The sequence below is a fragment of the Bos grunniens genome, chromosome 7 (genome assembly GCF_055505025.1).
Source record: "Bos grunniens cultivar Pamir isolate PY7600 chromosome 7, Bosgru_T2T1.0, whole genome shotgun sequence".
Taxonomy (NCBI): domain Eukaryota; kingdom Metazoa; phylum Chordata; class Mammalia; order Artiodactyla; family Bovidae; genus Bos; species Bos grunniens.
In genome coordinates, this window is record NC_141171.1 from 51,707,113 (window position 1) to 51,729,396 (window position 22,284).

Sequence of the window (22,284 nt, forward strand, 5' to 3'; positions counted from 1 at the left end):
GGCTCATCTTGGTCTTTTCACCGAGCCATGAATGACTGGCGTCCTCCTCTCCTTCCCTGAGGGCGGGCAGGCAGTCATCCTTACCTTTTGGGGGTGGTTGTTCACTCACTAGGTCGTGTCTGACTCTGAGACCCCATGGACTGCAGCACGTCAGGCTTCCCTGTCCTTCACTATCTCCTGAAGTTTGCTCAAATTCATGTCCATTGAATCTGTGATGTTACCTAACCATCTCATTCTCTGTCGCCCTCTCCTCCTTTTGCCTTCAGTCTTTCCCAGTATCAGGGTCTTTTCCAGAGAGTCGACTCTTCGCATCAGATGGCCAAAGTATTGGAGCTTCAGCAACAGTTCTTCCAATGAATATTCAGGGTTGATTTCCTTTAAGATTGACTGGTTTGATACCCTTCATGTCCAAGGCACTCTCAAGTCTTCTCCAGCACAATTCAAAAGCATCAGTTCTTCCCGGCTTAGCCTTCCTTATGGCTGTCAGCCTGGATCAGGAAAACGCAGTTCCCATCTGCGGGTGAAGAGGCCAAGCAGGGGGTTGAGGGTTGTGCTGTATAGCCAGCCCAGCAACTCTCCATTGCAACGCATGGAAGTACAGGGCTTAAGCGGCCGAGCTCCTCCGTTCGTTTTCACTTACCAGCGAGTCTGGCTCCGCCTCTTCCGGGTTACGGAGAACGCCTAAACGCCACTTCCTGTCCAGCCCCTCAATCCTGAAGCGGTTGTCTGGGCCATTCCTACTTCTTTGTAGCTAGTTCTTGGGTTCACTTCCCGTTTCCTTCGCGGCTCAGGTCATCTGGTGCATGGACCGCATGTGTGAGGAGAGGGCCGCGGAGGATGGGAGCGACGAGGAGGATCCCGACGCCACGGAAGCCCCAGCCCGGATCCGGGACACTCCGGAAGATATCGTCTTGGAGGCTCCGGCTAGTGGGCTGGCGTTCCATCCGGCCCGCGACCTTTTGGCAGCGGGGGACGTGGACGGGGACGTGTTTGTGTAAGTGCAGGGCAGAGATGGGGGCGTGAAGAGTGTGGTGGGTCTAGGGCTGCTCAGTCTGGAAGCTCCTCAGGAATGGAGCTGGGATAAGGAAAGAAAGTTACGGGGAGATTAAGTTTACAAGACTTAAATCATGTCCAGTTCGTTTAATAACGTTCGGCTTTAAGCAGGTTACCACACAAATCTCTTAAAAGAACTGAAAGAGTGGCTGGAATGCCCTGACGGAGCCTGGAGAAGTAGCGGAACAACTAGGCCTTCAAGACACTTACTTCCCACCGAAATATGTATTGATTCTGAAACAGGACCAGCTGGGCCCCCTGCTTTCCCTTCTTGCCCATTTTAACTGATTTTTTAAAAACACAGATCCGACCCCTTCACTTCCTTGATTAAAACCCTTCAATAGTTTACCTTTGTTTTTAGGATTCAGATTCCTTAATCTGGTTAAGGGCCTTGACCTTCTGGCCCTTGTTCAGTTTTTTTGCTTTCTGTGCTTATTCATTGTTACCTTTTAAAAAATGCACCTTGTGGAGAAGGAAATGGCAACCCACTCCAGTGTTCTTGCCTGGAGAATCCCAGGGACGGCGGAGCCTGGTGGGCTGCCGTCTATGGGATCACACAGAGTCGGACACGACTAAAGTGACTTAGCAGCAGTAGCAGCAGCATTACTGATTTCACTTGAATTTGCACATTGTTTTACATTTTACAAAATGCATTCACCTTCTTTAGCTTATTTGACTTAACTTACTTGAATAAAGCTGCTTCAAATAAAAAAATATATATATAAATAAATAAATAAATAAAAAATGCACCTTGAAGGCTCAGCTCCTTTGCACATTATCATTCTGTCTGGAATTTCCCTCTTGAACCTATTGTCCCAGAGTTCTCAGCATCTCCTCACTCTTCCAAGGTGGTGCAGACTAAATTAGATTATCAGTTAGATGCTGCCTTGGCACCAGATACCTTTTGCTCCTAAACTGCATAATGATGTGTAATTTGTGTAATAATTTGAATGCTTTCTCCTCCACTAAAAAAAAAACTTTAACTTTTTTGACCTCGCCCCACAGTAAAAATACCTTTTATGTTTTGTGTGGTGCACTTTGATATTTTCTGGTTTATTTTATCCTATTGTAATCGTGGGCATACAGAAAATGCTGACTCACTAATGGGTCACGACTAGAGTTTGAAATACAGTGTTCTGGAGTGTATAATCTGTAGTCTGTTTAGTTCTCATTATGTCTGCTGCTTCTAGCCCAGGGTGAGTGCTCAACACATGTTTGCTTTTTGAATAAAAAATATAAGCTGGAAGCAGTGAAAAATCATTGAAGGCCCTAACCAGGAGAGTTGTTCTATCAGATTTACTTAATGGATTTAAATCCCAAACCCCTCATTAGCTACAGTGTCCTTGGGCAAGTTAAATTTTTTTTTTTAATCTTTGCAAGTGGGAACAAGGGGTAATTCCCTGGTGGTCCAGTGGTTAGGACTTGCTGCTTTCACTGCCAGGGTCCCAGTTTCCATCCCTGATTGGGGAACTAAGATTTCGCTAGCTGAGTGGCACAGCCAGAAAAAAACAAAATAACAGTAATACTTATTTTGTAGAGAGGTTTACTATTTCTGTCCATGTTTACAGTGTCAGGTACTTGGGAGTCACCTTTCTTCATACCCCTCATGTCTTCTGTTTATCTCCTCTTCCTACCCTCAGCCACTGCCTTCTGGAGGCCTTGAAGTTAACTCATGACCATTCCAGAGAGGTTCCTTTTGCCCAAAGAATTCAATTCAGACTTCTATTTGGCCTGCATGATTGTTTTAAGCCCAGTTCAGCTCATCTTTCAAGATATAGCCATACCTCTCTTGCCACTTGAACTCTCCTCATCCCTTTTTTCTGCCTTGGGAAGGACATCAGCATCTATCTCCAATATCTGCCCCTTGTTCTCTGCCAGGTGAACTACTTATTCTTCATGATCCAACTCAGGTGTCATCAACGTGGTTAGCTTTCCAAGACTCTCTTCCCTTCCAAGGCATTCATTCAGTTTGTGAATATTTATTAAGCAGCTTTTTCATGTTAGGCACTGGGACAGAACATTTATTGGACCCTTTTTGAAAATCTGCTGAGGCAGGCACTGTGGATAATCTCTGGACAGGTACTTGCCTCAAAGCTGAGCTTACAGGCTGGTACCTCTCTGTTCTCTCTGCCTTTTCATCCTACCACTATTTCAGCATGTGGTCACAATGTACTATAATTAATTGTGGCTTCTCTTAGCTCCCCTGGGCTTCCATGGTGGCTTAGACTGTGAAGAATATGTCTGCAGTGCAGGAGACTTGGGTTTGATCCCTGGGTGAGAAAGATCCTGGAGAAGGGAATGGGTACCCACTCCATTATTCTTGCCTGGAGAATTCCATGGACAGAGGAACCTGGTGGGCTACACTCCATGGGATCGTGGGGTTGTAGACGACTGAGTGACTAACACTTTCACACTTAGCTCCATAGACCTGGAGTGCAAGTTCTCTGTCTTTATTAATCTTTACATTTCCAACCTCTGGCCTGTTCTTCTGTTGTTAGTTTTGGACTTCCAGAGTGATTCATACCTAATCTTTCTCCAGGCTAGGGTTTCCAATGATGAAGAGGGATGGGGGTTGGATGAGGTCCCAAAACATACATTGAGTGAAAAAAAGATCTAACATTTGAAGCTCACTGAAAATGGGAGAATGGGATGGTATGCTCCTTGGGCTTGGAGGTGTACAATTAGTAACTCCTAGGTAGATTGAAAGTTGGCTAGTTGGTCCTACACTGCCAGGTGAGGTCTGGGGTCATTCATTGTTCTTCTGTTCTCCCCAGCTTTTCCTACTCCTGCCAAGAGGGAGAAACCAAGGAGCTCTGGTCCTCAGGTCACCACCTCAAGTCCTGTCGAGCCGTTGTCTTCTCTGAAGATGGGCAGAGTGAGTATTAGGGAAGACCGCCAGCAATGTGGTGGTGGGAAGGGAGCAATGAACAGTACCATGACCTGGGCATTTCCCCCACCAGAACTTGTTACTGTCTCCAAGGACAAAGCCATCCATTTTCTAGATGTGGAGCTGGGCCGACTGGAAAGACGCATTTCCAAGGCTCATGGGTAAGGGGAAGCCTATTGTGTTTTGAGATAAAGGGTAAGAATTGATCAGTACATCCCTACTGGGACAGAGGTGCTCCAGGAAATTCTGTATCTATGTCTCTAGTGCCCCCATCAACAGTCTGCTGCTGGTGGATGAGAATGTTCTGGCCACTGGGGATGATACAGGTGGCATCCGCCTCTGGGACCAAAGGAAGGAGGGCCCCTTAATGGATATGCGGCAGCATGAGGAGTACATTGCTGACATGGCTCTGGATCCCGACAAGAAACTGCTGCTGACAGCCAGGTACAGCCCCAAAGCTGTGTCCCACCCTTCTCCTGTATTACACGCCTCCCTCAGTGAGTGCCTCCAGCCAGTCCTGCTGCTGTGCTCTCTCTACAGTGGAGATGGCTGCCTCGGTGTCTTCAACATCAAGCGACGCCGGTTTGAGTTGCTCTCTGAGCCCCAGTCTGGAGACCTCACCTCTGTTACACTTATGAAAGTACAACTGGGTTGGGTGGGATGAAGGTGTGAGGGACTTGATCTGATGTGGCTCCACAAACCTGTTTTGCCCTGTTTCCCTTCAGTATGGGAGGAAGGTGGCATGTGGCTCCAGTGAAGGTACCATCTACCTCTTCAACTGGGATGGCTTTGGGGCCACAAGTGACCGCTTTGCCTTGAGAGCCGAGTCCATTGACTGCATGGTTCCAGTGACAGAGAGTCTGCTGTGTGCTGGCTCTACTGATGGAGTCATCAGGTGAGAGAAACCAGATGGCCTTCAAGTCATAGGAAGGGCAGACCTAACCAACCCATACCCAACACTTTTCTTTCTGCCTAGGGCTGTCAACATCCTGCCGAACCGAGTGGTAGGCAGTGTGGGCCAGCATGCTGAGGAGCCTGTAGAGAACTTAGCTCTCTCCCACTGCGGCTGTTTCCTGGCCAGCAGTGGCCATGACCAGCGACTCAAGTTTTGGGACATGGCCCAGCTGCGGGCTCTGGTGGTGGATGACTACCGCCGACGCAAGAAAAAGGGAGGACCACTGCGGGCACTGAGCAGCAAGGCCTGGAGCACTGATGACTTCTTTGCAGGACTGAGGGAAGAGGGAGAGGATGCCAAAACTCTGGAGGAGGAGGAGAGTGAGGATGACAGTGACTGAAGGGATGAGCTGAACCTCAGGATGGGTTCTCAGTGGACAAAAGTCTTGTTTTCTGGGTTGGATCCCTAGAGAGGCTGGGAACTGAAATTATCCTGTTGTGCAGCACAAGAAGATGCTCAGGATCAGCACACTGCTGTGAGGAAGTACTGGCTTTGTAGCAGCTGCTCACTCCACCAGTGTAAGACAAAGCCCACAGTTGGGGCAAGACAGCACAGACACAGGTATACACCAACCAGGGGTTTAATATAAATACAACCAGCATAGAAGAATTCAAAACTACACATACACCAAAACCATAACCAAGTGGTGGGGGCAAAGGCAGATGTTTGACCCTTTGGTTCCACCAGCCCTCAAATAAAAACTTCAACAAAGAAGACAAAACAGGGAAATAAGAAACAAAGATTCATACTAAACTGTGGGAGGAGGAGAGAGGGTATGTGTGTGTGTGTATGTGTGTGTGACATAGAACACCTTGGGGTCCAATGAAACCCCAGAATGGGAGAAGGGAAGTTCCCTCACCACAACTTTGGCCAAACCTGAGCTGCCCCCAGGTGTTCTGGGGCCCTGCCCCAGCTGGGAGGCTGTGTCAAGTCTAGGGCAGGGCCTATGCTCCTCCCCTTCTTGGAGTCAGATAGTGGCTGCCCAGGCCTGCTGGGCTGGGTGCAGACAAAGGCTCCCTGTGGAGAGGATAAGGTCACTGTTGAACCATGGTACCTCCTGCCTCAGCCCCAGTAGACCAAAGGAGGCTGGCCCTAGACTCACTCATTGCTTCCAGCAGCCGTGCAGATACTGCATCCTTAGCCACCTCATGCCCATCCTGGCCATCTGGGGTCAGCACAACCCAGATGAGGCCACTGAAGGGCACCGGATGCCCAGGGATCACCACCTGGTACCAGAAGCGGTGCCAGCCAGCAGGGCTTGTGCCCAAACACTTGGTGAGGAACACTGGGCTGCCCAGCTTCATCCGTTGGCACAGCAGCTGCAAGGCAACCTGAGACCCTTGGAACTCGAGCCCCTGGTCCCTGGCCAGGGCTAATCGGCTGCCCTCAGGCTGTAGGCACTGTAGCGAGGTACCCATGAGCTGCTGGCGGAGTCGCTGCTTCAGGTCTGGCTTAAGCCACTCCACAGCCACCTGTTCTCCACAGAGATGGGACTGCCCTGCAGGAAAAAGACAAACAGGGTAGGTCTAAGCCCCAGGCCTAAACTCCCAGACTCAGTCCTTCGGAGTCACATCTTTTTAATCTGTTCATTGGTCAGTCATGTCCAACTCTTTGTGACCTCATGGCGTGTAGCCCACCAGGCTCCTCTGTCCACAGAATTCTCCAGGCAAAGATACTGGAGTGGGTTGCCATTTCCTTCTCCAGGGAATCTTCCCGACCCAGGAATAGAACCTGGGTCTCCTGCACTTCAGGCAGATTCTTTACTATCTGAGCCACCAGGGAAGCCCCTGGAGTCACATAAGCCTATTTAATTTCTAACCTTCCCATTTCCTGGTGGTGGTACCCAAGTGTGCATGTGTGTATGCTTGGTTGTGTCTGGTTCTTTGCAACCCCACTGACTAGTCCAGCAGGCTCCTCTGTCCAAGGGATTTCCCAGGCAATACTGGAGTGGTGGTCATTTCCTCCTCCAGGGGATCTTGCTGAACCAGGGATCAAACTCCTGTCTCTTGTGTCTCCCACACTGGCAGTTGGATTCTTATACCACTGAGCCACCAGGGAAGCCTGTGACCCCAGGCAACTTAAAGTTAAATAACTTCTCCAGGCTTCACTGTGTTTATTTACAAAGGGACCTAATAACTGCTACCTTCTAAGTTCCCTTGGGGTACTGGTTGATGGCAGGCTTTGCCTACCTCATAACCATCATAATAGCTAAACTTTACCATGAATACTTGCCAAGAACTTGCCAAGAACAAAAGAATGTGCTAAAAGCTGTTTAATTATTCTCAGTCTCAGGAAGCAGGTTCTATAATGTGTAAAAGGTAAGCTCAGTTGATTGCCTCCGGCAAGTCAATTTTTCTTAAACCAGTCTCCAATCTCAAGAGGGCCAACGTTTTGTTTCATTACCGTGAGGAGGGTTAAGTCAGGAGATAATGCATGGAAAGTGTTACGTTTAGGTCACTGATAGCTGGTAGGACCAGTAAAAATATAAAAACGTGAGGTCAAATAGTCTGTCTCAAATTTGACCCTAAGCTCTAGCCTCTTTAACCCGCTTTGTTGAACTATGCTGACCTGTACAGGTAAAGTGCCCGGCATAGTGTTTGCTCCCAACCAATCGGTCCCCCGCGGTCTCCAGTCCTACCTTCCACCAGGGCCTTTTTGGCCATGGCTGCGGCCCGGTGCGAGCTGAACTTGAGCAGTGCGATCTGTGCGGGCGTCGGCCCAGGGCTAGGCAGCAGCAGCGCCTCCTGCAGGCCGGGTCCCAGCGGCTGCAGCGCGCGGAGTAGCGCGCGGTGGCTCAGGCCCGGCGGCAGCCCGTCCACGCTCAGCTCGCACTTCTCGGTGCTGCGGCACACGAGCAGCGGGCAGGACGGCCGCAGCAGGTGGTTGTGCAGCGTGGCGATGGCGGCTTGGGCGCCGCGCCGCGAGCTGTAGCGGGCGTAAGCGAAGCCGCGGTTCAGGCCGCTGAAGGTCATCATCAGACGAAACTCGTAGAGGCGGCCCACGCGCTGGAACAGTGGAATCAGCTGGTGCTCGTACACGTCCTGGGGCAGCCGCCCGATAAACACCTCCGACCCGGCCGGCGGCGGGCTGCCCACCCATCCTGGGAGAAGAGGGTGGAGAAGGGCACGGTCATCCAACCGGATAGTTCCTGGGTCGGGGTCCAGGGACCGAGCGCGTGAGGGAGTACGTGTGCACACGTTTGTGAAATGGGTAAAACACCCGTAATCCTCCGGGTCGTCGGCATAATCGAGTGACTGAATTACCAATGGGACTGGCATTTTAAGACTAGACTTGCTCCCTTCCTCGAGGGGGCGGGTGGGTGGGAAGGCACAGATTATAAATTTCATCTGCTTGGGCTGGGGAGTGCGTGTAACGGGTAGCTTGGGGTTTCCTACTCAACTCCGAGTGGAGCCTCGGGGTAGGCCCCTCCCTCCCCTGAACGCGGCGAGTCGGGGCCGTAGAGGCTGGCTTAGCCCCCTAGCAGGCATACGGCTGGTAAGACCTTACCTGGGGGTGGCCCGCCATACTTTCTCTGCCCGTTCACCTGCACCAGCCGGATGCCCGTCTCCCTGACCCACGCCTCCAACGCCGCCTTGTTTTCGGGATTCACCCTCTCACACCACAGCTGAGGGGAAAAGGGTGGGTTGGAATGGCGGACTGCCGCGCCCGTCCCCGTCTCGCCAGTGATGCCCAGGGTTCATGGACTTTCTGGTAGCCAACCACTTACCTCACATTCGCGTTTGGACTGCATGGCTTCCCAGCTGGCTCACTCGTACCCCCTTTATAATCTTCTTATCTGCCTATCTGGAAGCTTCCCTACCCCACTACCCCCCAAGCTCTCATTGGCTCTGAGCACGACCCCGCCCACCAAGGGGGTGGGGTATCCGCCGAACTTGCGCCGCTCGAACCTCGCACCCGCAGGTGAAAGCTAGAGACCCTAGCGAGTGGGTCTGCAGACAGCTCCACCTCTTCAAAAATGGCTTGCAGACTGGCAGGATGGAGGCAACATACAGGTGAGGACGTCCGGGACACCCTCCACCCTGCAGAAGAGCCCATGGGGGCTACTGTTAAGTGTCTCTCCCCATTTTCTACCGCTGAAGTGGTCGCAGTGGGAGACCCAGACTCTGACCAGGAAGGCAGGGCTAGGCGGCAGGCAGTGACACAGACAGGCTCCAGTGGTTGAGGCATTTTATTGGACCTTCCAAGGCTGGTTGTGGGGAGCGTTCCCTCTACCTGGTTGTAGGGCTCTGCAGAAGAGACCATCTTGCGCCAGGTCCCTGTAGCCCAGGGACACAGGCAGGACTACTAAGCCCTCAGAGCCATATGGATAAATGGTATAGTACCTGACCATTTTTGTCTGTGATTACAAATAAAATAATCATAATAAAAATAAAAAAGTCTCTGTTCTGACCACTTTTCAGGTCTTCCTGTTGGGACAGAAATGTGCAAAGCTGTTGAAGTAGGTATGCAGAGTCTTATCTTAGCCTTAAATAGTGTGAGTCCCACTTTCTTCTGATAGTTTGCTCAACTCAGCAGATGCAAAGCGGCTGGCTTGTTCTCCTTTTGATTTCCTCCACAAGGTCTTCTCTTCGGACGTCCACCTGGCCAGGAAGGAAGGACAAGGTGGTATGAGCATCTTGTGTTCCACTGCTGAGCGCCCATGTCTTCTTCTAGTCATCAGGCCTGGCTCCGCTGGGAGCAGGAACCCAGTCAAACACGTCAGGGGAGACAGTGCTTCCTAGGGAAGCCAGAGAGACACAGGGTATGTGGGGATGGAGACCATAAGCATAGTATCATGCTACCCCCTCAGTCCTTTAGGGGGCTACTACGAATGCCAGGCTTTTGCTTAGGTCTTGAATGGGCCGCCGCATTGAGAAATGGCATTCATTCCGTGTCCCTCCCCCTTCCTGCCCACCTACTTACCTCTTCCCTGCTGGCCACTGAGCGCAGCTTGATGACCCCATCCTTGAGCTCTTGCTCACCAATGATGGCCACCAGTGGGATGCCTGTCTCCTCACAGTACTGCAGCTGATTCAGTAACTTGGGGTTCTTTTTGTAGAGCAGTTCTGCCTGCGGGGGACCAGGGAAGAAAAAAAGCTGGCTTCTGCAATCCTCAGGGACAACCTTCTTGGGGCCCCTCGCTCTGATCTTCACCCCAAGAAATCATAGGAATGGAATGGCAGGGCCATTATGGATAAGCTTTTATTTCGTGTGTGTTCAGCATTCCCAAATCTGCTGCCACCGGGGGGCTTGCCTCCTCTACCTTGATCCCAGCATCCCATAACTCTGAGATGAGCTTCAGTCTCTCTTCCAGCAGCTTCTTCTGTGCAGATGCCACAAGCACCTGTGTCTCTGTGGTCCGTACCTTCTCCTCCAAGGCCTAGAAAAGAGTTAAGAAAGAGCTGAGCTAACCTTTACAACACCTTCAGTGAGCAAACAGAGCAGGCTCTTGTCAGTATTCTGAGAGCAGGCCCCAACTCCATCAGGGCAGGCTAGTCTTTTCTCATCTAGCAATTGGGCAAAAATTAGCTCTTAGAAGAATAAGAAATGAACTGAGTGGCTTATGCATGACTTCCCAGAATAAATAATGGAGGGTAAAGGTAGCTTTTAAAGGAAATGGCAACCCACTCCAGTATTCTTGCCTGGAAAATTCCATGGACTGTGGAGTCTGGCGGGCTACACTCCATGGGATCGCAAAGAGTTGGACACAACTGAGTGACTGAGCACACACAAAGGTAGCTTATGTACAGTTTATGAACAAGCTTATCTCCATCTACTATCTTGTGGATCCATCATAAGGAAGTGATATTCTGCATTCACACAGGCAATCCAATCACCCCTAGCAGTTCTAGCACTGACAGTCAAGAGACTGTCTCTTACTCTAAAGCCATAGGAGGGGTGTGGATGGAGGGGAGAAAGAATGCTGCTGCTGCCTGTTACTTTTTATGGAAAACTATTTCTATTGTTCTTACAATATAAGCTGCCCGTTGGAACTTCAATTGGAAAACAGTGACCTCAAGAAAAGGATGGGAGCAGTGGGAAGGTTACCCAAGAACAGTAGCAACAGAAGTGGGCCTGAGGCCACGAAGGGCTTTCCTCACATTACTGTAGGTGCTGGAGAGTCAAGATAGCCATCTCAAGGATCCCAGAGCCTCAGATACATGCTTCCCACTTAGAGATAGTATCAGAGTGACTGGGAGCAAGACTGGAGTTAGACTGCCTGCATTCAAATTCTGACTGTGCCATTTAAACCTTTGGCAAATTATTTTATCTATAATCTTCAGTTTCCTTGTCTGAAAAATGTCAATAATAAAAGTAGCTACCTTCTTGGGCTTCCCTCATAGCTGTTGGTAAAGAATCTGCCTGCAATGCAGGAGACCTGGGTTTGATTCCTGGGTTGGGAAGATCTCCTGGAGATGGAAATGGCAACCCACTCCAGTATTCTTGCCTGGAGAATCCCATGGCCAGAGGAGCCTGGGAGGCCACAGTCCATAGGGTCAAAAGAGTCAGACATGACTTCGAGACTAAACTACTACTACTACTACCGTCAGAAGGCTGTTTAAGAAGTTTTTTAGACAGTGCATGAAAAGCATGAAGCACAGTGCCCAAGCACAGAGGAGTAAAATATTAAGTGTTCTGTATTATGAGAAAGATCCAGGTCTTTAGATATATTGGCCTGGATTTCTGACAGCTCTGAGCAAAGTAGGGACCCAGAGCAAAGGATTTTGTGAAGAAAGAATGATTAAAGATCCATCAAGCTGGCCTATATTAGGGTGAGAGTCTAAAGGACAGCAACTGTCTTCTCCCTTTCTTTGCAAAGATGCTTCTTGACCAGTGCAGTACTACTTCCTCCTTAGAGATCAAAGAAGATAGCTCAGGTGCCACCAACTATCCAGAATTTCCTCCACCCAGCCCCAAGCCCTACCTCCAGCCTCTGCTCCACGATGGAAAAGATCCGCTCTACTCCAATGCTGAGCCCCACACAGGGCACCTTGCGCCCTTTGGGATCAAACATGCCCACCAGCCCATCATAGCGCCCTCCAGCAGCCACGCTGCCCACACCCAGGGGTTCTTCCCCTGCTCGGGCTGGGGGCTGTAGCAGCACTGCCTCATAGATCACGCCGGTATAGTAGTCCAGTCCTCGAGCAAGGCTCAGGTCGAAGGAGATCTGGGGGGAGAAGAATATGGTCAATATCAGACGAGGCTCAAGGGCCGGCCTTCAGCCCCAGAGCTCAGCTGAGGCTTCCATCCCAACCTGACTCACCTTGTCAGCAATGCCAAACAAGGTCAGATACTCAAATAGCAGCTTCAGGTCTCCCAGGCCCTCGAGGGCCTGCTTGTTCTGGGACAGTTTAGGATCCTGGAGCAGCTGTTCCACCAGGGATACTCCACCTGGGGAGACAGATCTGTGAACCAGACTGACAAGAAGAAAAAGATACATGTATGCATACACACTCACACACTCCTCTCTCTCTCTTTCTCCTATGCATGTACACATACAAAAAGGAATTTCGGCTTTAGCGTGAGGGCAGTGGGATGGCTGCTCGGGAGGCAGGCTTTGTTTCTCACCGTGTTGCTGGACGTAGTCCCCAATGCGGTCAGCCACCTCAGGTGCCAGGCCCTTCTCTCCTACCATCTCATTCTTTACTTCCTCCCAGGACACCTGGGCAGACACATACGGGTCAGGGAACCCTGGACAGCTTCCCCAGGGCAGAGCAAGTATAAGCCCTCTTCAGGGGGTGTCTTGAGCAGAAGCTGCCTGTCAACGTATATCCTGGAGCTACTCTTCCTCTGTGGGCATAGAGGCAGGGCCCTCTCTCTCCTAATCTTTTCCATATCTCAGGGCAAGGTTGGACCTGGGAAAAGAACAGTCAAGTGTTTGGTGGTTACCTTGTCCAGCTTGTCCACTGAGGAGCAGATGGTGCGGAACTTGCTATCTGAAACACCACAGATGGCAAACATCCCATCTAAGATGCGCCGATCATTCACCTACAGTGATTCAAGGCACGTAAGGAATCTCTTTACATGGCCCTTTACAGTGCTGGATGCTTACGCTCCTGTTGCCTCTGAACCAGGACCTTCCCCTGGGAGAGGCCAGGCCCAGCTTTGCCCCCCCGCAGCTCCACTCAGCTCTGACCTTGACCAGGAAGTCGCCAATCTGGAGTGAACTCAGGATCTCACACATGATCTTCAGGCACTCTGCATCAGGAAGCATGGGGTCAAACTGCCCAGCAATGTCAAAATCCTGTGGGGAGAGGCGTAGTTACGGGTCCTCAAGGGCCTTGAGGGAGGGCTCCTGGGAGCTCTACTTTCCATGAAGGAGGCCTTACTGCATTCACATGCAGGCCACATTCTTCATTTTCTGTCTGACTGTCAGCCCAGAGGAAAACCCCAGCCTTCCTGGGTCTCTTTACCAGGCCTGGTTTTCTTCCCATCTACTGGGCTATTCCTTTCAATATTTGTCCTTATTTCCTTCCACTGTTGTTGGGGGAGTTACCTGGCCTCAGTCATTTTCTCTCTTCATTTAGAAGCTCTGCCACCAGTCTGGATGACAGTACCTCAAATCCAATTTCCTCATCCTTTGCTGTCATCCTATCACTGTGGTTTAATATAAAGAGCACTGGACCAAGACTTCTGGTCCTAACTTTGCCTTTCTTATCCCTATAGTCTCTTCATCTTCCTGAGCCTCAAGTTTACTCATATGTAAAATGAGGAGAATAACCCCTGTATTGCATGTGAAAATACTAAAGAAATCTTAGGGTTAGCATTATCTGGGGCATCTAGTTTGTTTAGGACACCATGAGTACTCAATAGGTTCTACTAGCTTGAGGGACTGCTGCCTTACCCAGCCTGCCCCCATACTCACACATTGGTAGAATTCCCGATATCGGCCTCGGGTCATGGCTGGGTTATCCCGCCGATATACTTTTGCTATGTGGTAGCGTTTAATGTTGGTCAGTTTATTCATTGCCAAGTATCGAGCAAAAGGAACCTAATGACAAAGTTAAGAAGAATGGCCCACTTATCACAGTCTGGAAGTTGATGATTCTCACCAAGCTGGGGTCTAACCCCACCCTTAAAACTACCACTTGTAAGATTAACAGCATTTCTGAACATCAGCAAGAATCAACTCTGTTACCACAGGGGCAGCTGAAGTCTCAAAAAATATTAAGGCTCTTTTCTTTTGGGGCCGTGGTAAGCACAGCAGAGGGGTGGGCGGATTGACCGGGGAGCAGAAAGGAGGCCCTATTCAGCGATGTCTAAGCAGATGATTCTCTGACATAGCTTGGAGATAAAGGAAACAGGCTTTTGGTCAATTAAGGAGAACACCATCCATTAGACAGGACAAGGGAGATGTATTCTGAAGCCAGGGGATTGCTGCCAGAGTCAGAACTGGACCCTGACATAAAGCTGAGATCTCACTCAGGATTTCAGAAGTCTTCTAAGGCTAGCTATGCTCTGTTTAGCCAAAGTCCAGTTCCTGCTTTAGAGAAAGAATTTCCCTGGCTGCAAGATTATATTTGATCCCAACTATGTCTAGCTGCCCTCAAACCTGAGGCTGGAAAAAGCCCCAGCCCAGTGAGGGCCAATCCATCCAAAGTTTAAAAAGATACAGTGAGGTCATATCGAAGAGAGAGCAGCTCCCCACCCTGGTCCTTCAAGTCATAGATAAGCTTAGAGTCTTCTCCATACTTTCCAGTCAGTGTTTCCTGGAGAAAAAGAAATGTGATCACAAAGATAAATTTAAAAATTTAAAAGGAAGTTTTAAAAACAAAACCCATTATAATGATGACTGATTTCAACTTACATTTCCTCTAAAATTCATATATTGAACCCCCAGTCACCTCAGATTAGGGCTCTATTGGGGGACAGGGTCTTTAAAGAAATAACTAAGCTAAAATGAGGTCATTAGGGTGAATCCTAATCCAATAAAACTCATCTCCTTATAAAAAGGAAATCTGGACACAGAGGAGGGAAGATGATGTGAAGACACAAGGAAAAGACACCGTCTAAAAGCCAAGGAGAGAGACCAGGAACAGATCCTTCCCTCATGACCCTTAGAAGGAGCCAACAGCTTATCTTGGACTTCCAGCTTCCTGGCAATACATTTCTGTTGTTTAAGCCACCTAGTCTATGGTATTTTGTTATGGCAGCACTTGCAAAACTAATCTAGGTAGAAATAGAAATGAGTACAACCATTTGATGCAGAAATTCTATCTCCGTGAATTTGTCCTGTAGATAAATGCCCACTAGCACCCGACATTGTTCTAAGCCCTGTGTCTCCATCCATGAACAAAGGCAGTCCATGCCCTCTTGGATCTTCTGAAGTAATGACAGGAGACAGGCAGTACATTAATGCAAGGAAACAAATTAACAGATAATTTCTGATAGTGATAGCTGCTTTAATGGAAATAAAATAGGTTGATATGCTAGATAAGGGTTGCTTTAGAAAAGGCATTGGAGAGGATTATTTGAGGAATGGCTTTTTAATTAAGATATGAAATGAAAATCTGTCATGTCTAATTTAGCCTGAAATTAAAGTCATGCAAAGAGCTAGGGGAAAAAGGGAGCTCAGGATGAGGGAAGAGCAAGAACAAAGGCCCTATGATATGCACATTTAGTATGTTCCAGGAACAGAAAAAAAGACCATGGTAGCAAAGTGGACAAGGGGAAGAATAGCATGAGATGAGAAGAGAAAGGTGGGCAGTTGCCACATCATGTAGGGCCTTGTAAGCCCGAGTAAAGAGCTTAGATTTTATTATAAATGCACTGGGAGCCAGTGGGTTTTAAGCAGGGAGTGATGCAAAGAACTGCTCTTTAATAGACTAGAAACCACCTCAAGATCCATCAATAGGAGACTTGGTTGCGTATTTATCCTTTATATGTTTGATCTGCTTGTATCTAGGAAACATCTTGGGTACAGGTGACACAGAATTCAGGGTAGTCTGGAGCCATAACAGCTTCCACTGCTGAGAAGGGCTCTCTTTTGGAAGCTGCTGGCTGCAACCAAGGTAAATAAAAAGCAGGCCCTCTCCCTCTATGCCAGTCCCATTCCCCTTCTCATGGAGAAAATACCAAGCTTTGTCTGCAATAAGAGAGAGGCCTTTGGGCCTCACTCCCCTGCCACCCTCTTTGTTGTTGGTATTCCCATTCTTCCACCACATAATTTCTCCTCATCTGTCTCTCACCTTTAGTTCAAATACAGGTGTATCAATCACTTCTGCACCATGGCGCTTGAAGCAGCTGATGATTACATCAAACACCTTCTCTCGAACTGCCATCTGCCGGGGACTATAATCTCTTGTGCCCTTGGAGTCAAAATCAGCCAGAGAACCAAGGATGCAGTTTAAAAATAAAGAACAATACAGTCTAGAAATATACAAGTATGACTTCAATGATGATGAATGAAAACTCTGTCCCAAACTTAGATTTCCCTACAGGTCAGGGAGTTGTAAAACAGGTGCAAACAATTCCCTATTAACTACCACACCCATTAGCTCTCACCTTTCTAAATTTTGACCCATCTTTTACTTTGGTTCTATCTGCCAGAATTCTTGGAACTCTGTTCTCTAATTTTCCTAAACCCATTTTCTGGGATAACAAAACATTTCCCTGCCTAACAGAAAACATCTACCTGATGACAGGCAATATAAGCAACTCAAACTGGCTTAACTCATTGAATTCCAAATTTTACAAGTAATATTCTCTCCCAGCATACCTTAAAAAAAAATCCTATGGAGAAGGAAATGGCAACCCACTCCAATACTCTTGCCTGGAAAATCCCATGGACAGAGGAGCCTGGTGGGCTACAGTCCACGGGGTCGCAAAGAGTCAGACACAACTGAGCGATGTAAAAAAAAAAAAAAAAAAAATCCTAGTGAATACTATTTACCTTTAATTTGTTTCTGATAGCCCTATGACATGGACTGACTAAATGAATTAGAACATGTTGAGACGTTAAATCATTATTTAAGGCCACTCAGCAGGTTCATGGCAGCCAGTACTAGAACTCTGTTCTTTCAGGTCAGAACTTCTAGTTTGGGCTTTTATATGCTACTCACAAGTAGGACCGCTTTATATTCCTACTATTTACTCAGGACTCCAAAGTTGATTATTCCTATCAATATTTATCATGTTTGAAATTAAAACTGCAAACATTTAAAAATATTAATTCACTTAACAAAAAAGAAAATCCATTACATGTTAACATAAATAACATTTTAGGAAAACGTAACTACTTTCCAAAACAAAAAGATTTGGTGAGAAGAGTGGCAATGATTTACATTTTTGCAAAGCTTTAATGTCTGGATTAACAGAAGTCAGCTTTATTCTCATATATGCTTTTTGCATTCAATTCTGTAGTGATATGTTGTTCTGGTTGAGTATATAAAGAAAATCTAGCCTTAAAGAGATGTATAATTATAAAAGGAGGAATATCTGAATAAACTTTTCAGCTAACTTTAGTTCTTTCAGTTCAGTTCAGTTCAGTTGCTCAGTCGTGTCCGACTCTTTGCAACCCCATGAATCGCAGCACACCAGGCCTCCCTGTCCATCACCAACTCCCGGAGTTCACTCAGACTCACGTCCATCGAGCCAGTGATGCCATCCAGCCATCTCATCCTCTGTCGACCCCTTCTTCTCCTGCCCCCAATCCCTCCCAGCATCAGAGTCTTTTCCAATGAGCTAACTCTTCTCATGAGGTGGCCAAAGTACTGGAGTTTCAGCTTCAGCATCATTCCCTCCAAAGTAATCCCAGGGCTGATCTCCTTCAGAATGGACTGGTTGGATCTCCTTGCAGTCCAAGGGACTCTCAAGAGTCTTCTCCAACACCACAGTTCAAAAGCATCAATTCTTCAGCGCTCAGCCTTCTTCACAGTCCAACTCTCACATCCATACATGACCACTAGAAAAACCATAGCCTTGACTAGATGGACCTTTGTTGGCAAAGTAATGTCTTTGCTTTTCAATATGCTATCTAGGTTGGTCATAACTTTCCTTCCAAGGAGTAAGTGTCTTTTAATTTCATGGCTGCAGTCACCATCTGCAGTGATTTTGGAGCCCCAAAAAATAAAGTCTGACACTGTTTCCACATCTATTTCCCATGAAATGATGGGACCGGATGCCATGATCTTTGTTTTCTGAATGTTGAGCTTTAAGCCAACTTTTTCACTCTCCACTTTCACTTAGATATTCTTAAACTACACCAAAATCTGATTAGGGAAAGCTTCTTAAGGATTGGTTACAATGTGGAATCTAAAACTACATCGATGAACTTTTTACACTGTCACATTAAAATCCATTATAAGGAACACAGAATTCATAGACAGAAAGTAGAACACTACTTACCAAGGGATGGTAGAATGGGGTATCACTACCCCATTTAATGGGTAAAGAATTTTAGTTTGGTATGGTAAAAAAAGTTCTGGAGGATGAACAGTGGTGATAGTCACACAACAATATCAATGTACTTAATGCCACTGAACTGTACACCTAAAAATGGCTGAAATGGCAAATTTTATGTTATCTATATTTTACTACAATTTAAAAGGATCTGTTACTCTATCTTGTACTTGGAATGGCTGTTTTACCCAGGCATGATTTTATAACATCATGCATTGGTCATTTAGAAAATATTGGTTTTTTGATAACAGTTATATAGATATTCCAAATGTTGATATGCTTCATTATACAATATCAGAAAATCCTATTTGTTCATGTCACCATGCTGCTACTGCTGCTAAGTCGCTTCAGTCGTGTCCGACTCTGTGCGACCCCATAGATGGCAGCCCACCAGGCTCCCCTGTCCCTGGGATTCTCAAGGCAAGAACACTGGAGTGGGTTGCCATTTCCTTCTCCAATGCATGAAAGTGAAAAGTGAAAGTAAAGTCGCTCAGTTGTGTCCAACTCTTCGCAACCCCATGGACTGCAGCCTTCTAAGGCTCCTCTGTCCGTGGGATTTTCCAGGCAAGAGTATTGGAGTGGGGTGCCATTGCCTTCTCCTCATGTCACCATAGATCTCATCAAAAAAGTTTTAAGTGTTGGGAAGCTGTCAGGCTCATGGTGGAAAATAACAAGTTCTAACTTTCTCTTGAACACCTGAATTTTATTTTACTGGCAACACATACTGTTGAATGTTTCCCTTGAGGTGTCAAGGTTTACTTTATTCATTTTTGTTAAAAGATCTGCCAGATATCCAGATCTTTAACACAGTAGTTTTATCTTTCAGTTTTTCTTTCAAATACAAAAGGTTTTCCATGAAGAAAGCAGCTAGTTCAGCTTATAATTCATACATGGCACCAAGTATTTTTTCTATTTTGGGATGCAGCAGAAGTGCTTTATGCGTGCTTCCCATTACATCATGTAGAATATTAAAAAAGTGTACTCAAGGGTCAATAATCAATAAAATTAATAATTTTTACTGTTTTATCAAGGACATTCTTAAGTAAAACTGAATTTTTTTCCCCTGTGAGTTTCTGAAAGTAAAGAACATAAAGTGGCTGTTAGTACAGCTCCATGCCAGCATCTTGATTTGTGCTAAGACACCAGCAGTTCTACACACCAGTGCTTTTGCACCTTCATTGCAAATGAAATGAGGGCATGTAACATTATGAAAATAATTTTGACCAGGAAGGTCCCTTGAAAGAGTCCTTTCCCTGTAATATTGAGTTTTTTGTTAACTAAGAATCACACGTCAAGAAATGTATTTCAACAAACTACAGTAGATATTAACTCTTCACTATATTCACCTTTTCTTTTAACATTATATTATGGAAATTTTCAAACACACATTATAGAGAATAGTACACTGAACCACCAGGTATCTACCAACCCGCTTAAACAACTATCAACATCTGCTATTTTTTGACTAAGCCCCATCATTTTTTCCTGCAGTATTTTAAATTAAAAATCCTAGATGTACTTTCATCTACAAATATTTCAGTATGATTTTCTAACATACAAAGATTAAAAAACAAAGCAGTGTAATACCTTTCTTACAACCAACACAACTTAAGATCAGCCCACCTAACAGCAACCCTTTAGATAGTGCCCAAACCATGTTTATTACTCCCAATTGTTGCAGTCATATCTTTTTATGCTTGGCTTGTTTGAATCAGATTCTAAATAACTTCATGCCTTGTACTGGGTTGATGTGTCTCATGTCTATTTAATCTGCAACAATTTTCTTTTTTTTAAATTGTCCTTTCTTGTTGAGGAAATTGAGTCATTTTTCTGAAAGAATTTTTCTTATTCTAGATTTGGTTAACAGTAAACTCAATGTGGTCATTTAACATGTGTTCCTCCATTTCCCATATTTCTAGTAAACTGGTGGTTAGATCTGAAGACTGATTAGATTCAGGTTCAGTTGTTCTTGGCAAGAACACTTCATAGGTGGTGCTGTGTACTTCTTATTGCATCACATCTGGTGGAATATAATATCTGGTTGTCCTACTTTTAGCAATGCTAAGATTGATCATAGGGTTTAGGTGAGGCCAGCCTGATCTATCAATAAATCCCCATTAATCTTTTCACCCAATAGTTTGAATAGCTATTGATGGTTACTGCCTTGGGTTTTTACACTGTCTTTTTAATGTCTGAAATGAGTTACATGTAGAAAATAATAGCTCAATGATTTTAGGAGCCCAAAGAATTACTCTTAAAAGGTGACATCTCAACATAAGGAAGACAAATCATCTCCTACTGCGGAAGTAAATTTCATATACATTCACTGAATACCTATTTAGTCCCAGGCACCTAGTTTCAGCCTCTCAGGTTAAATCAACCATGTGAATAATGAAAGGTCAGCAATAAATGCAATAACAGAATATTTATGAAGTGCCAAGGTACCTAGATGATGGGTAAGTAGTCTGGTTTATAGAACTCACAGAAAGTGTCACCTGAACTGAAATCATGGAGGCTGAGTTAGCAACTTCATTCCGCTCCACTGTCCTTCTCTATTTGATTCCAGACATAAAGTCTTTTTCTAGTTCTTGGGTAGTACCAAGAGTCTTTCTTGCTTCAGGATTTCCCTACCCTGCCTGGACCTATCTTCCTCACATTCTTCACCTGGCTGTCTCCCACTCATCTACAGATCAACTAGTCTATTACTTCCTCAGACTCTGCAGTTCTCCCTTATTTTTCTCAGAGAATCCTTTCTATTTCTTTACATAACTTAACACAACTTGTATTACATATCCACGTGTGGGATTATTTTTCTTCCCAAGTCTGTTTCCATTGTAGGATGTAAGCTCTGTGTGTGTGTGTGTGTGTGTGTTTAGTCGCTAAGTCGTGTGCAGCTCTTGCGAACCCATGGACTGTAGCCCACCAGGTTCCTCTGTCCATGGGATTTCCAATGCAAAAATACTGGAGTGGGTTCCCATTTCCTTCTCCAGGGTATCTTCCCCACCCAGGGATGGAACCCATGTCTCTTGCATTGCAGATAAATTCTTTTATCACTGATCCACCAGGGGAGCCCAAGCTCTCTGAGGGCAGGCTATATTGTTCACCATGGTAAACTCACTGCTTTGTACACTGCTAGGAACACAGTAAGCACTCAGTAAATATTTACTGAATGAAAAGAGGAGTAGACTCCCCTAAGCAACCAGCTGGCCTAGTTTCTTTCATCACTTTGTCATCCCAGAATGACTCAGATAGAGTCCAGTTCAGCCTGGCGCCAAGAGCAACTTGCTGTATCCTCTGCAACATTTCAGATCCTCCTCAGTGATCTGGTTCAGGGGGGCAGGCATATGCGTCCTTGTGAGTGGAATTAGGGACCCTCTAGGAGGCTCCCTAAAGGCATAATATTTACCTTGGGGGTTTTGAGCACAAACTTCGGTTTTCCTTCATCAGGGCCCAGCTGTGCCTTCAGTTTCAGTAGTTTTGCCACCTCCTCCTCGATCTGTGGAGGGAAAGTAGGCGCTGGACTACCACATCTGCCACTCCCTCCCGCTCCCGCTATTCATTCAGTATCCCTCCCTCATCAGGATGTGGGGCATATCTTTCTCCTAGCTTTGCTTCTCCCAAATCCTACCCCAACTACCTCCCCACTCAGCCCGTCGTGCTATTTACCAGTCGAGTCCCTTCTTCCAGATCCCTATCCTCTATGCAGACCACCCCTGCTCTGTACTCGCTGGCCTCATTTTGTCCTCTCTTCCGCCGCCTGGGTCGCACCTGCTCCGCGCTGGCCTTCTGCTGCTTAAGGCCCCGCACACGCTCTCCCTGAACTCGCACCAGATCCTCCAGCGCCGCACGATCAGCCATACTTGCTGCTGACTGGAACTGACTGCTGGCTAGATAGGCTGCGGTGGCCACAGCCTCGACTCGGAGGACTTCCGGATATCGAGTAGTTGGCCCATACGCCTAGAGAGCCACCGCCCAATAAAAAGTTACT

General features: G+C 46.8%; 3 protein-coding genes across 5 annotated transcripts; 1 reads left to right on the top strand and 2 right to left on the bottom strand.

Annotated features, from left to right (window-relative positions):
• The first annotated feature begins 687 nt into the window (after positions 1-687).
• On the top strand, positions 688-5,616 carry WDR55 (WD repeat domain 55). The gene is made up of 7 exons (XM_086412029.1): positions 688-994; positions 3,828-3,928; positions 4,014-4,101; positions 4,205-4,384; positions 4,481-4,580; positions 4,666-4,835; positions 4,917-5,616. The coding sequence occupies exons 1-7, from the start codon at positions 804-806 to the stop codon at positions 5,233-5,235; spliced, it is 1,149 nt and encodes a 382-aa protein (XP_086268155.1). The 5' UTR covers positions 688-803; the 3' UTR covers positions 5,236-5,616.
• DND1 (DND microRNA-mediated repression inhibitor 1) lies at positions 5,460-8,806 on the bottom strand. Of its 2 annotated transcripts, XM_086412028.1 has the most exons (4): positions 8,623-8,806; positions 8,403-8,520; positions 7,534-7,995; positions 5,460-6,393 (listed from the first exon to the last, which is right to left on the bottom strand). In XM_086412028.1, exons 1-4 carry the CDS (start codon positions 8,644-8,646, stop codon positions 5,930-5,932), a joined length of 1,068 nt encoding a protein of 355 aa, XP_086268154.1. In that variant the 5' UTR covers positions 8,647-8,806; the 3' UTR covers positions 5,460-5,929. The 2 variants fall into 2 exon arrangements, with proteins under 2 accessions (XP_086268154.1, XP_086268153.1); XM_086412027.1 differs by lacking the exons at positions 8,403-8,520; positions 8,623-8,806 and having other exon boundaries at positions 7,534-8,374.
• Positions 8,807-9,066: 260 nt separating this feature from the next.
• HARS1 (histidyl-tRNA synthetase 1) lies at positions 9,067-22,174 on the bottom strand. Of its 2 annotated transcripts, none has more exons than XM_086411997.1 (13): positions 22,065-22,174; positions 21,703-21,792; positions 16,085-16,204; positions 14,510-14,605; positions 13,762-13,887; positions 13,033-13,140; positions 12,786-12,884; positions 12,465-12,558; positions 12,160-12,287; positions 11,821-12,063; positions 10,159-10,275; positions 9,819-9,965; positions 9,067-9,496 (listed from the first exon to the last, which is right to left on the bottom strand). In XM_086411997.1, the coding sequence occupies exons 1-13, from the start codon at positions 22,152-22,154 to the stop codon at positions 9,425-9,427; spliced, it is 1,530 nt and encodes a 509-aa protein (XP_086268123.1). In that variant the 5' UTR covers positions 22,155-22,174; the 3' UTR covers positions 9,067-9,424. The 2 variants fall into 2 exon arrangements, with proteins under 2 accessions (XP_086268123.1, XP_086268121.1); XM_086411995.1 differs by having other exon boundaries at positions 9,067-9,633.
• Between the last annotated feature and the right edge of the window lie 110 nt (positions 22,175-22,284).

Coding starts and splice junctions, on each gene's coding strand:
- WDR55 (XM_086412029.1), top strand. CDS start 804: ATGGACCGCATGTGTGAGGAGAGGGCCGCGGAGGATGGGAGCGACGAG. Junction 3,929..4,013: donor CTTCTCTGAAGATGGGCAGA/GTGAGTATTAGG, acceptor TTCCCCCACCAG/AACTTGTTACTGTCTCCAAG. Junction 4,836..4,916: donor TCTACTGATGGAGTCATCAG/GTGAGAGAAACC, acceptor CTTTCTGCCTAG/GGCTGTCAACATCCTGCCGA.
- DND1 (XM_086412027.1), bottom strand. CDS start 8,242: ATGAAATTTATAATCTGTGCCTTCCCACCCACCCGCCCCCTCGAGGAA. Junction 6,394..7,533: donor CAAAAAGGCCCTGGTGGAAG/GTAGGACTGGAG, acceptor TTTTTCCTGCAG/GGCAGTCCCATCTCTGTGGA.
- HARS1 (XM_086411995.1), bottom strand. CDS start 22,154: ATGGCTGATCGTGCGGCGCTGGAGGATCTGGTGCGAGTTCAGGGAGAG. Junction 12,064..12,159: donor TGTTTGGCATTGCTGACAAG/GTGAGTCAGGTT, acceptor TTCTCCCCCCAG/ATCTCCTTCGACCTGAGCCT. Junction 9,634..9,818: donor CAGTGGCCAGCAGGGAAGAG/GTAAGTAGGTGG, acceptor TGGCTTCCCTAG/GAAGCACTGTCTCCCCTGAC.